The sequence below is a fragment of the Bacillus rossius genome, chromosome 12, assembly GCF_032445375.1.
Source record: "Bacillus rossius redtenbacheri isolate Brsri chromosome 12, Brsri_v3, whole genome shotgun sequence".
Classification (NCBI taxonomy): Eukaryota; Metazoa; Arthropoda; class Insecta; order Phasmatodea; family Bacillidae; genus Bacillus; species Bacillus rossius.
Window position 1 is genome coordinate 16,751,943 of NC_086339.1, and position 12,881 is coordinate 16,764,823.

The 12,881-nt window shown below is 42.9% G+C and overlaps 1 protein-coding gene across 36 annotated transcripts in view; it reads right to left on the bottom strand.

The window, feature by feature from the left end:
• LOC134537607 (LIM domain and actin-binding protein 1) overlaps positions 1-12,881 on the bottom strand; it is a 216,376-nt gene that overhangs the window by 118,347 nt on the left and 85,148 nt on the right. For all 36 annotated transcript variants that reach the window (XM_063378208.1, XM_063378217.1, XM_063378213.1 and 33 more), the window contains exon 2: positions 5,739-6,856. In XM_063378208.1, coding sequence (XP_063234278.1) covers positions 5,739-6,856 — 1,118 coding nt within the window. The remainder of the gene's footprint in view (positions 1-5,738; positions 6,857-12,881) is intronic.

Here is a 12,881-nt window from a genome sequence, read left to right on the forward strand (position 1 = left end):
ACGAACGGAAGGCTGACGTCCGACCACAGACGTGCACTCTACCTCCTAACCCCCCCCCCCCCCCCCACACACACACACTTCCACACTTCAATTACCGTGACGCAACGTCGACACAATCTAGCATCTAAGCAGGTTTCAAGTGCGTCCACCTAGCCGCTGGAATTAATTTCAGGTGCCTGTCAACAGCTTGATACCAGTAACAGGCCAACATCAGTACAGGTTGGGAATGGGGGACAGTAAATGTAAGGAAATATGAAAATTGTCAAACCTGAAAAGAATCCCAACCATGGCATGCTACTGCATGACAAAACACTTATTATAATTCAGATATGGCGAGTTAAGACAAGGCAGGGTTGAATGGAGTGCAATTGGCCGGAAATAAGTCAAATGCAGAAAAAAAAATTCAGTTTTATTTGGAATACACTGTGACTTGGTAATTTAGATGAAAGAAAACAAGTGAATACTCTGCTGAGAATCCACACTTACAGTGGTAAAATTCCCAGCAAAAATCAGTGGGAGAGACATAGATCAAGGAAATTTCGTCCCTGAAAATAACTGTAGGAATTCCGTGATAGAGGGATTTGAGGGGGGGTTGGGGGAAGGGGGGTAGTTTCGTGAAACACTAAATTCAATATACACTGTTCTGGAGCCATTTTCGGCAGAGTTAAAAATTTGTGGTGGACTGCAATCTGCTGGTCCGAACTGTAGACTCTGGGTAGAAATCCTGGTTGGTGGTTGAAGAGTTCTGGTTCAGTTTTCGGCCAGGTGCCACTAGTACAACGTCCTCCTCTCCGGGTTCTTCAGGGACAGTGTGTTGCGCTGTCCCTCTTCCAACCCTCGTGCTGCGGCAACACGAGCTTTTAACGCGGACGCAGCGAGAAACGAACCGACGCCATGTGACCGGACGACCGGGTACCATCTCGCCAAAATTGGTATTTATCGCGTACTATCCAACTTTAGAGGTATTGGAAATATTAAATGACTGCAAACAAATGTATTTACCTTTTGTAAGTTGAATCAATTATATTTGGAATAGTGTAGTGGAATTAATGTGTGGTGACGGCATGACCTGTTGACAGGAAAGGTTTTGGTTTCGTTGGATTTGAAAAAGGGGGAGGGGGGGGGGAAATGGAAAAAAAAAGTGAGGGCGCCAAGATGATTTCTTGCCCCGGGTGGAAACTGGTCTGGTTTAGTTGCTGCAGGCCCCCCCGCGAAGACTACCGGTCGTCGGTCCGCCGCGCCGTCGCGTGCCGAAGGCCGTGTTTGCCCCCCCTGGCGACACTGCGTCGAGGGCACAGGTCACACGTGTCGCGTCCGTCACCGGCGGGGAGAAGCAGCACACACACACACACACTCGTGGTTCACACGGCGTGAACCTGGTTCACACTTCAACATGGACAACAAAGATGAAACACACACACACAAAATGGCGTAGCCAGGATTTGTGTAGGGGGGGTGTTAAGAAGCATGCCGCCCCCCCCCCCCCCCAACCACCCGTATTAAAGCGTCGCGTCGGGTGGGGGGGTCCTCCCCGGGAAAATTTGGGATTTTAAGGTGTAAAATAGTGCTATTTTAACAGTTTTCGGTACTTACATTTAAATATTGTAATGGTAATAATTTTATGAGTGATTAATAAGAAATTAATTAATGATTTGGTGCTGGGAGGGGGGTTGAACCCCTAAACCTCCCCCCCCCCCGGCTACGCCCCTGCACACACACACACACACTTGAGAACAAACTAGTTTCAGCCGACAGCAGTTATTCTTCCTGAAAAATCATATTATGTCAACTTTTGCTGGATAATTTAACTGATAATCCCCCCCCCATATTTGTGTAAGGTTTTACATATTGTTTTAACTTATGTACTTTTAAGTTTTCCTTTAAATATTAATTTCTGACGTTTACACACAGATTTGTTTTTTCTAAAACATCCTTTTTATACTTAATCTATTTAAATTAATTGCTCATTTTAACTTTCAACTTCTGTCGCGTTCAGCTCGGGAGAACGTGTGATTCCCCCTTTCCCCCGCGCGCGCACCTCAAGGAGAAAGCAAGATCGCCGTCCAGAAGACTGTCGAAAACTCCTCCTTCTTCCTCCCCCCCCCCCCCCCAGCACAATCGACGGGCCCGAACGGCAACCAACTCCCCGGCGACAACTGCTGCGTCGAAATTTCACGCTGCGAATGAAGCACTAAGTCATCCACGCTTTCCTTCCAGTTCGTGAACTAAACGCGAAGAGGCCTTCCCAACGCGAGGCGTCTGCACGATTAACATGGTTAACCTGGGCGAAGCCGGTTTATCACCAGCTCGTGGTTGTGGTCTGCCCCATTTTTTATTAAGACACCCAAATCCACTGGCTGAAATGTTTTCTGCAAACTATTTTAAATGACGGAAATTTTTAATTTATGGTTACTAACCATCATTAGACGTGGTCAAGCACCCAAAATATTAGAGCAATGGAGGTAAAAAATGACCGACTGTCAATACAGACTGCCGTTTCTTGACCATTCGTAACTCCCAAAGCACGGAGGTCAAAAAGCGGACCTAGGTAAGTTTTAAGCAACTTTTTACTTAAGAGGCAATCACTGAAAATAACACAAAGAAAAGTCAGAAAAATCTATGAAAAATAATAGTGTCCCCCCCCCCCGCCCCCCCTTTTTCCTAAAAAAAATTTTGAATTTAAATTTTACGAAAGCGACAAGATTTGCGGTGGACTATTTAGTTAAATATTATGCAAACGCTTAGTGTTCTATCTTAAATACCTTTTTTTATATTTGAAAACATTTTCAGCTTAAAATTGTAACGCATATTCCAACATTGGCAAGCAATTTAGAACATTCATAAACATGTTTTCATCTTTTTAGGGATAAACTGCACAGGTCAGTACTGAAAACCCCTCCGTTTTGTTAAATATAAAATTATTTCCACTTAAATTCACTCACAAAAAAAAGGTTGGATACAACTTAATAACAGTCTACACCGGGCAATATTATGGGTCTCAGTTGGCTCTAAAAGTACTTACATCAAAAATGCTATTCACTTTAATACATAAAATTTAGCTGAAGGCACGTGTGTTAGTACTAATACACAACGTGCACACACACACACACACACACACACACACACACACACACAACGCACACTAACAACGTTCACAACTTACCGTGTCAAGTAATACCCAAGTCCGACTGCACGCAAGTAATTCACTACAACCCGTTGTGTATCTTCGTGTAGAGTTTTCACACGCAACAATGCAACGTTTGAAACATATGGATACACCAAACTTCAGAAGGAAAATCCAGGAAACTACCACTTTAAAAGCATCAGGATACGTGAAAGTCAAAATAAGCGTTTCCCGTATATTGCATGGATGTTGGTAAGTGCCCGTCGATCCGACCGGCCTGAAAAATGGGCAGAGGTGAAATGGGCAGAGGTGAAATGGGCAGAGGTGAAATGGGCAGAGGTGAAATGGGCAGAGGTGAAATGGGCAGAGGTGAAATGGGCAGAGGTGAAATGGGCAGAGGTGAAATGGGCAGAGGTGAAATGGGCAGAGGTGAAATGGGCAGAGGTGAAATGGGCAGAGGTGAAATGGGCAGAGGTGAAATGGGCAGAGGTGAAATGGGCAGAGGTGAAATGGGTAGAGGTGATACAGCGCCGGTAATGCAATCGGCGAGGTGAATGGGAGTACGTCGAGTAGAGTCTGCGTACCCTAGCCAAAGTCCCCAAATATGGGAGACGGGACTGTCTCGTCCCACCGGGAATAGAACCCCAGACGTCCAGGTGGGTGGCTAGTAGTTCGAACACTGCCACAGCGTGGCTCCTGAGATACATTAGTAGTAATGCCTCAATTTTGAAATAAGGTCTAGCAGCTCCTAGGCAATCAAAGCACATGTAAATCAGTATCTTAAACAAAAATAGGCGGGCGTATGTGGAGAATCGCCAAGTTTATCTACACACTTCGTCGCTAATGTTGTCACTCATATATTACTATCCACGCTCAGTTAAAAAGAATATGTGCATAAGCTCAACAGATTAAAATAATAATAATTTCACTGTCAGGTGGACATAGGCACTTTTTTTTACACTGGTTCCATAAGATATCGCAATATTTGTAACTAAATCCGGAGAAAAAGGACCAAATTCACATCTTTGTCTTACGTTGATTAAACTGTTACAGCATAAAATAATAATGTCGCGCCAACACGTGGTGTACACGTGAGTTCAAAATATAAACATATCATTACACTTACATGTAGCTATGTCACAAGAACTTAATTTTCTAACATTAAATCCATTTTTTCTGCAATTGTCTTTGCCATAATATTGACACAAAATATGGTTAAATAAATCTGCATTTTTTTTTAAAAAAAGTTACGGAAAAATATTAATTTTAACTTTACATCAGTTAATTTTTAAAGTAAACTTGCTCAGTTAAAAAAGTATATCTATCAGTGCGAAGCCAGTCCACGGCTAGTTATATTATAAATCGGGGCAAGCTATTTCCGATATAAAAATTGGAAATTCGCCATTTTTTTCCAACGCAATACAACACACATGGTTCGCAATATTAATGGTTACTTTACTGCTAACTTTTTCCCCACGCGACGCTTTGAAATTAGTAAGATAAGAATACCAGCGATTTTTTTCGAGAAAATTGATTTGAGAGAAAAATAAAAAAACAACCACCTGGAACGGAATTCGGCGCTCTTTAATAAGACACATTCTGTAATCCGTCAACTGATAAGAGCCATACGCGTTCGTTTTCTAGCGAGTTACATATCACGTTTGTACATCATTACAACTGTGTGTAGCACAACCCTAGGACAGCTTGTTTACTTGTTTTAAACATCACTGTACTGTGTTTTTTTTTTGCATTTCTCTTCAAACTATATTGATATATGTTTGACAGTCTAGTTAAAATCTCTAATGTAAAAATGTAGGATTAAATAGCTTATGATCTTCGTTTTAGTTCACAAAAGGTTTCGTCCAACAAAAAAAAATCCGTACGTATTTAACTGAAACAGGAAATGTATCAGCTTTTGACCTTTCGTCGGGACCGTCACAAAAGCGCGCGGAGTGATTTTAACAACCACGGCAGGTGAAATCGAGTTAGCACAGGCCGAGCGAGCTTCCGTCAACACCGACGGGACGAGAGAGCGCACTTGTTCGGATCTGCGAGCCAATTACCGTCGACGGCCAGTTGCTGGAGTTTGTCGTGCCAATTAACTGTCGCACTGCTACAGTTCCCGGCAGACCCATTTCGCTCGCTAAAATATTTATTTTTAGTTGTATTGCAAGAACCTACAGTGAAATTATCTTACACTCTTTACACTAATTAAACATGTAGGAAAAAATTTAGACTTAATATGTTCTGCTCGTAAGGTCTGTCTAAACTCTTAGAACTTAAGAAAGGGAATAAATACGTATTCCTAAAAACTCAAGTTCCATATATTCGATTAATACTGTAGCTACATTTAACAAGGGCATTATTCCTAAATGCTTAGCTAGAAACAAGCACGCGAAAAAATTTTGAAATAAGATTAAGTTGAGATTTAAAAAAAAAAATTATTGTAAACTTTCAGCAGAATGCATAATTTACATTATCTTTAAAAAAGCACTAAGGTTATTAACAGGCGAATTTGGTTTCTTTACATGTACTTTGCTGCTAATCAAAGGCTTACCTTGTCCATACAATACTTTCATATAGATAACACCTGCGCCAAAAAATCCGTACTCACGTCTGATTCGGTGTCCTCTGACGAAGAAGACGAGTCATGGCTGTCGTCGTCCACAACTTCGGCAAGAACTTCGCAAGCAAGATCCTTCGGACCCTGTTCCGGGGCCACCTCCGGTAGTTCCAGCTCCGGTTCCGGTTCGACCGCTCGCACATGTTCGATCTGCGAGCCTTGGTCGATCTCGCTGTCGTGATCGATTCCCGAGCGGTGCTCGTCCGCGGGCTCATCCGGTTCCCAGGCGCTGCGCTCGGCGAGGATGAACCTCGTGTTCGCGTCGTCGGCGTCTTGCTCGTCTCGCGGCGGACCCACCGCCTCGGCCACCGTGGTCCACTCGCTCTCCGGCTCGTCCTCGAAGTACCTCTGGCCGCCGCTACTTACGAGCTCCTCTTCCTCCTCCTCCGGGTCGTAGTCGTCGTCGTCGGAGCAGCAGCCGTCGTCGTCCGGGGGGATCACGTCGATCTCCGGGATGACGGGCGGGTTAGTGGGAACACTGCACTCCAAACTGTTAGCGACATCGACGTCGGCGACATCGAGCATGCTGTTACTGGCAGGCGCCGGGTCCTCGGGGAGGTCGAGGTCGAGGTCGAGGTCGACGAGGTCGCCGACGGCCGCGTCGTGGGCCAGGCACACCATCTCCGAGTCGGCGCTGGGGGAGGACGACTCGGCGTCGACGATGGTGGTGACGAAGGGGTCGAACACCGCGGCGGCGAGCACGGGAGGGCAAGGGGACGGAGGGGAGGCCACCGCGTCGTCGCCGTTGCTGGGCGGGGTGTCCTCCAGCGTGCTGAAGAAGAAGGTGTCGTTGCCGGTGAAGGTCTGGAAGGAGTGGTTGCGCTCGGCGAGGATGAACCTCGTGTTCACGTCGCCGTCCTCCTCCGAGGCCTCCGAGTCCTCGTCCAGGTCCTCGGACTGCGCGATCCTCAGCGCCAGCTCGGACTCGATGAGGTCCTGCAGGCTCTGGTCCTCTTGCTCGGGCAGGGACAGGTCGGAGAGGGAGCCGGCCGAGGTTAGTTCGCCACACACAACAGCCAGCGGGGCCGCGTCGCCGCTACTTACAGTTTGCTGGGCCGGACCTCCGGCGCTCTTCGCTACGTCCGCCATGGCTGCCGCCGCCTCAGTGCCTGCAACCAGCATTACGCCTTCATTACCAACTTAGTTCAAATTCATAATGTTCACTTTTACTAACCAAACTGTCCTATGTAACCAGGGGCGCAACAACAGGGGGGGGGAAGGGTATTTGCCCCCCCCCCCCCTTCTGAAACCTTGAAGTAGGGGCAAACGGGGGCAAAGAAAGTGCTGTGTAATCAATTTTTAGATAATAAAACTGCTTAAATAGCACCATTTTCCACCTTGAAATACAAATTCTTCCCGGGGGAGGACCCAATAGGGGGGATCGATGATTCTTTATAAAAAGGTATATTGCGCCCCCCCCCCCCCCCCCTTTTGGAAATTTAGTTGTTGCGCCCCTGTATGTAACATGCCTAGTTAACACCAAAATATAGCTAATTCCGAACCTTCGGTGCTGTGGCGTTTCTTTCAAAATGTAAATTCTACGTAACGATATTTAAGAGTGGTTTCCTCGGAATCATATTTGGTACTGAGTCCTTTTTTTTAAATTTTAGCTCTACATTTAAATGTTCTTAGGACAGGAATATATTCACATGACAAATTCCTACCAAGGTTATATTAGCTTACATCTTAATCATGTGCACAACAGTGATTTATATAAATATATTTATTTTACGTGTTAAACATGATATAAAAAAGTAATGCAAGCCCTCCCATAAATAAAATAAATCAGTTAACATTCGTAAAAAAACCTACTTAAGAATTAATTTCTCTACTTCATACCGCATCTTATGAATTGTCTTTGGTAATATTGGCTGTGTATGGTCACACTTCCAGTGCGCTGCCTCTTAATGTGGTAAGGTTCCATTTGACCAAAGAATTGGGATTACTTTCGCTACCTCATGGCAAATACTATACACAAATCCTTAATATTTTACCTCTGAGGTTTTTTTTTTTAACTAAAGTATTCCTGAAACGAAAAAGATTAAACCATAGGGTTCTAAATAAAGGCTGCAAAAAATTGGGTACCAAAAGCAAGTAATATTGAAATGATTTATAGTGTTAAATCTGTAGCAACAGTTACTACTGGTTTTTAGTATGTCACCTTTTAAAACGACTTTAACGTTGTTTTCAACGCCCTGCAACATCTGATGCAAACTACAGGGCCCGCAGGGCGGCCTGCCTGTGTAATCCGCTAATAGAAAGGAACGCAAACGCAATGATTGCCTAATGGCCCAAATGTGTGTAATCGGGCGCGTTGTCACCGACCTTAATAACAGACGAGAACTCTCCGACGGAACCGCGTGTTGATTCATCGCGGCGTGAATCATTTATGAAGCAGCTGGTCTGTCATCAAGTTGTTTGGCAGCCACTATATAACAGGGTACAACTGGCTCTCGACTTCCCCAGTGCTCCAATGCGACAAAACCCAAAACTGGCCTACGACGTTGCGATATCTAACAAATGCATGCTTCGGATGACGATGTTTGGTGCATATTTAAACGACATTATGGGATTTAATTTTCTATAATACACAACTTTTAAGCATATTTGCGCGTTTCGGGTAATGTTTTACAAACAACCCTAGGCCTTTACATTTCTCGCTTCGACTTTGTATATTAAGTGCCAAGTTTCGTACAAAAAAACGCGGTCATAAAATACATATAATCAATATGCATTAATTTGTAAATACATAAATTAATCTAAGCTCGACCCAGTTTAAAACTCGAGAAGTTCCACTGAAAACACTCGCGAAAAAAAAAAATTTATGCTCAATACAATTTTTTTTTTTTTCAAATTGTGTATGGCCTGGCCCAATATACGAAAGCAAGCCATAGTCGATTTCACCATTTATTTTAACTAAGACATTTAGGTTACATACTTTAACAATCTGGTAACTGAAGTTAATATCCTATTCAACTGTGAGGAAGGAGTTAAAATTAAAGAACAAATAACATAGGAAATATACCAAAAACAATGTATTACTAATACCACGAATTGATGGGAAAATTTACATACAATTGTATTAAATGTTTAGTAACGTTGCAAATAAATATTTATTGTGTTATGTTTTTCATTTTCCAAGTACGTTAGTACAGTTGAATTGAGTAGAACGATAAATCGCGGAGTACGTGTGCGAGAGTAATATAAAGTGTGATTTTCTGTATTACCAGTCAGTTAGAGCTAGCTCGAGATGTACTTCGCCACTCAACTGTGTTCACAACGCCACGCTTGTCGCTGTCAAAGAGTTAAAAGCCTGCGCTTGTTACGACAATGGAGATTTAATAGTGCTCATGATCACTAGTTCCATTACCACACACTCCGTGGCTACGTGTCAGTAGGAAAATTCGTTTAAATTGCTGTCATGCGAAATTTGTCCAGCGTGCTCATTGCAACACTACCAAAAACACAACTCATTTCTGAAAGAAAATAACTTCCCCAATAATTTTTTTTATATGTTACACCCAAAATGTAGTACGAAGTATTTGGCTTATTTTAGAAATTGTGGAAGTAAATGTTTGCTTTAATTACTTAAATTGTTAATACTAATTACACGTCGATGTCATATCGGTGAAGACTACAAAAAAAAGTGTTAGCTTAGCCGAAGGTGCTTGCGTTGGATTGTGTTCAGATAATTACGATGCAAACATACTGCATAAGAAAGAACATTGAAGTCAGGATGCCCACAAACTTACTCAAGACTGTTTCCCTGAGTAAATCGAGCTTTTTTCTCGCCTTTTAACTCTTCTGAAAATACAGTTTCAAAAAAGAAATATTGAAACAGGACTACTCAGAGAGAGTTTATAAATGTTTTTCACAAATAGACGCCACTGATATCTAGCAGTTTTGAAACCGCGTTTTTTTTTCTCTGAAGCTCAGCACACCGCGAGTGAGACCAGCTAGCGCAACCCCCCCCCCCCCTATAAAAATGGCTTAATAACGAGAAAAATTACAATAACTATTGCACGTGATATCGGGATTCAACCAATGCGCCACCACCATGATTCAGTCAACAACCATGCAGTATCTACGTGTGAACATTCTACCGAGAATAATTGTGCCGGTGAAAGTTGGCTAGTTAAGTTATTTCAGTGACTTCTTTTTTTTTTTCACCTGGCGAGCTACCAAACATCGCCACGCCAGCTCGGGCAGGGTCGACCACTAAACTAGGACACTTTCGGATAGCGACCGTTGCATATAATTACTGGGCGGTGGTGGTGGTGGTGGTACCGGAGGGGGGAGGGGGGATAGGAGGAGGTAGAAGAGAGTGAGATAGGTCAGGTGCATTTCAAACTAAGCCATGGGGCTGGCATGTAAGTAGAGACCTGCAAAATATGCGGTTTCGATGGCCTTCAGGATAGACTGCACATACCCCTGTACACAAGGGCAAGTAACGCAAGTTCATTGGCTGACGACTTGTAAGTCGTCTCAGCTGGTTTGTCTGTGATTCGATCATTCCTTGGTTGAGGGTTTATAACTGGTTGAGATTCGTCCAGATGAACAGTAAGCCAATAGCAAAATTATCTAAGAGGTATATGTGTTTGAATCCTAGCCTATCACCGAATGAATCCGCGAATTTTACAGGTCTCTACATATTAGGGTTTGAAGGGGTGGTTTACGTAATTTTTTTAATAGTTGTGTTTTTACACAATATTTTTAATGTGTGCGCAAGAAGGAGACTGGAGAAAAATTTTAACAGCCCTGAACCCATTTCGAAAATGTCACTTCACGTAGTTGTTTATGCGCAGTGTTGGCAACTGCAGTAGCAGAACACACGGACCATTGGTGCCACTTTATAAAGTGGTAACACTTCTATATACAAGTCACGTGACACACACTACCCTATACGAAGGGGATGGAATGTACTGACATCCAACTCTGGGCTCGTGAGTGTACATGAATGTTCCTACCGATGGCGCCTGAGGTAGGAGGGGAAATGAGGGAGAGTATTGGGGGAGGGGGAACTATCCTTGTCCTAATCACGCGAACATCGCGCCATAGGTGGGATAGGGGCGGGAAAGAGGAAGGGAGGGAGGGGCAGCAAAACAATGCGCGTCGCGTCACGTTGAATTGCGCTCGTGACTGCAATACACTTTAGGTGCGCGCGCGTCCACCGGCAGTGAAATAATTTATGGCTACGCATGCGCATAAACATCTCACGTATAAGCGCTCACGTTAGCAATAAATTATTTCGCAGAGTTACTGCTAGTTGGAGATGCACCTTAAGTACGGATGATTAAAAAAAAATTTTCGAGCACCAACATTACTGCTTATTTGCAAATATAACTAAAAAAAAAATGATGTAATGACAAAAGCATTTTGTATGCATAATTTTCAACGCAGTTATGTTTAATATTTCCTGACTTGCGCATTTTAAATATCCTTCTGCGCAAAATTCCTACATAATAAGACGTTCGGGTAAGGCAGCGAATAAGCACTGCCTAGTTTGGACACAACCGTAACCTAATTCGAGGGCCGTATTCCAACAAAGAGCACATTTCTGCTACAAAACGAGAAATAATTTAGCGTGCTAGGAGGAAATTGTGCGTGAGAATAAAAATCTTAGATACATCAAACGACTTTTTTTTTAGATTTTATGAAGCCTTCTACGTCATAATAAAGTCTGTTTAAGTTTTTTTGCAATTCATAAAAAACATAACATAATTTGTTCTATCATCTAAGATTTTATTTTCATTTTTTTTTTTTTTTTTTTTTAGTTTCAGATCCCAATTTAAAAAATTCGAATGTATATTTATTTGCAAAATTGTACCACGTCTTATGCGAATTCACTCTCCCACTTATCGCGTAAGTTCAGGGTATTACTGTACTAGGTAGGAGAAGGGGGGGGGGGAAGTAAAGTACATGGCAGCATGGACGTAGTGGGGAGGACTAAAGAGAAGTGTTTCCCGCCAAACAGGGTTCAAGGTCGCCGCTACGTGGTGCCGCCAGCCGCAACCGGCGTCTCACGCGCGCATCGCCGTCGAAGCCGGATCTTCAGGTACAATGGCTGCAGACACGGGGATTGCGCCGTGAGCGCGGTTGGATAAAAATTTTTGAAGAAAAAATATGAATGCAAGGGCATTCACGTCAAAACAAAAAAACTTTGGAAGTGATAGCTTTAAAAAAATCAACTTTTGTTGTACGCCATAGCTAAAAATAGTATTTAGAAATTATTTGAGATACACGTTAGAAGTTAACTTGAGTGATTAACACTAATTTTTTTTTTGTAATTTTTACTTAATTAGTACTCTTTAGGTTATGGGTGATCAAGTAGCCTTGAAATAGTCTTAAAGGATTTTAGTATTCAGGAACTAGGCAAAACTACTATTTTGGCAGCGGTCCGCCATCAATTTGGGTTCAGTTCCTTTGAACACGTTCCCAAATAAATAGCTGTCGTTACGCCCCACTTCCCTCCAGTGCACTTGGGACCACGACGAGAGATTACGGACTAATTTTAGGTCGGCCCTAGTGCTTCAGGAACGGACAAGAAGAGAGCAGGCCGTGTTTACAAACCGAAGTACCTACGTCACGCGAATGAACCTCGACCAACGTGCCACGACCAGCAAACAAGTAATGTTCTAGAATACAATTTATCTTTGTGGTCGACAGCTGCAGGCAAACACGCCACGCTACGTCGTGTGGAGCTGACCTCAGGGTAGACAGTTCAGGGTGCAGTGATGCAGGTTTCCTAGTCGCTATAAGCTAAATCGATCCTCGGATGAAGAAAAAAAAACAATACTTTGCAAGCCACCGTTTGTGAAATTTACGTGAATTGGAATACCTCCCTGTTTAATGGGAAGTCCGAAAACTTAAATAGCTTAAAGGTTATTTTAACGCATTTTTGATGTGTTGTTAACTAACAAGTGCAACTAAAATTTGTAAAAAAATAATAATAATTTAAAAACTACTCTTAAGGTCAGGTGCAACCTGGAGTAGAATTTTTTTCTTCACTATTTTATGTTCTAGTTATGGGGTTATAGGAGGGGAAAGTAATTGGAAAGCCCAAACATTGGTACACTTTCCTTCTATCTCCCATCGTTATATTAAATAACGTGTCACAAACCCCTAAATCAAATT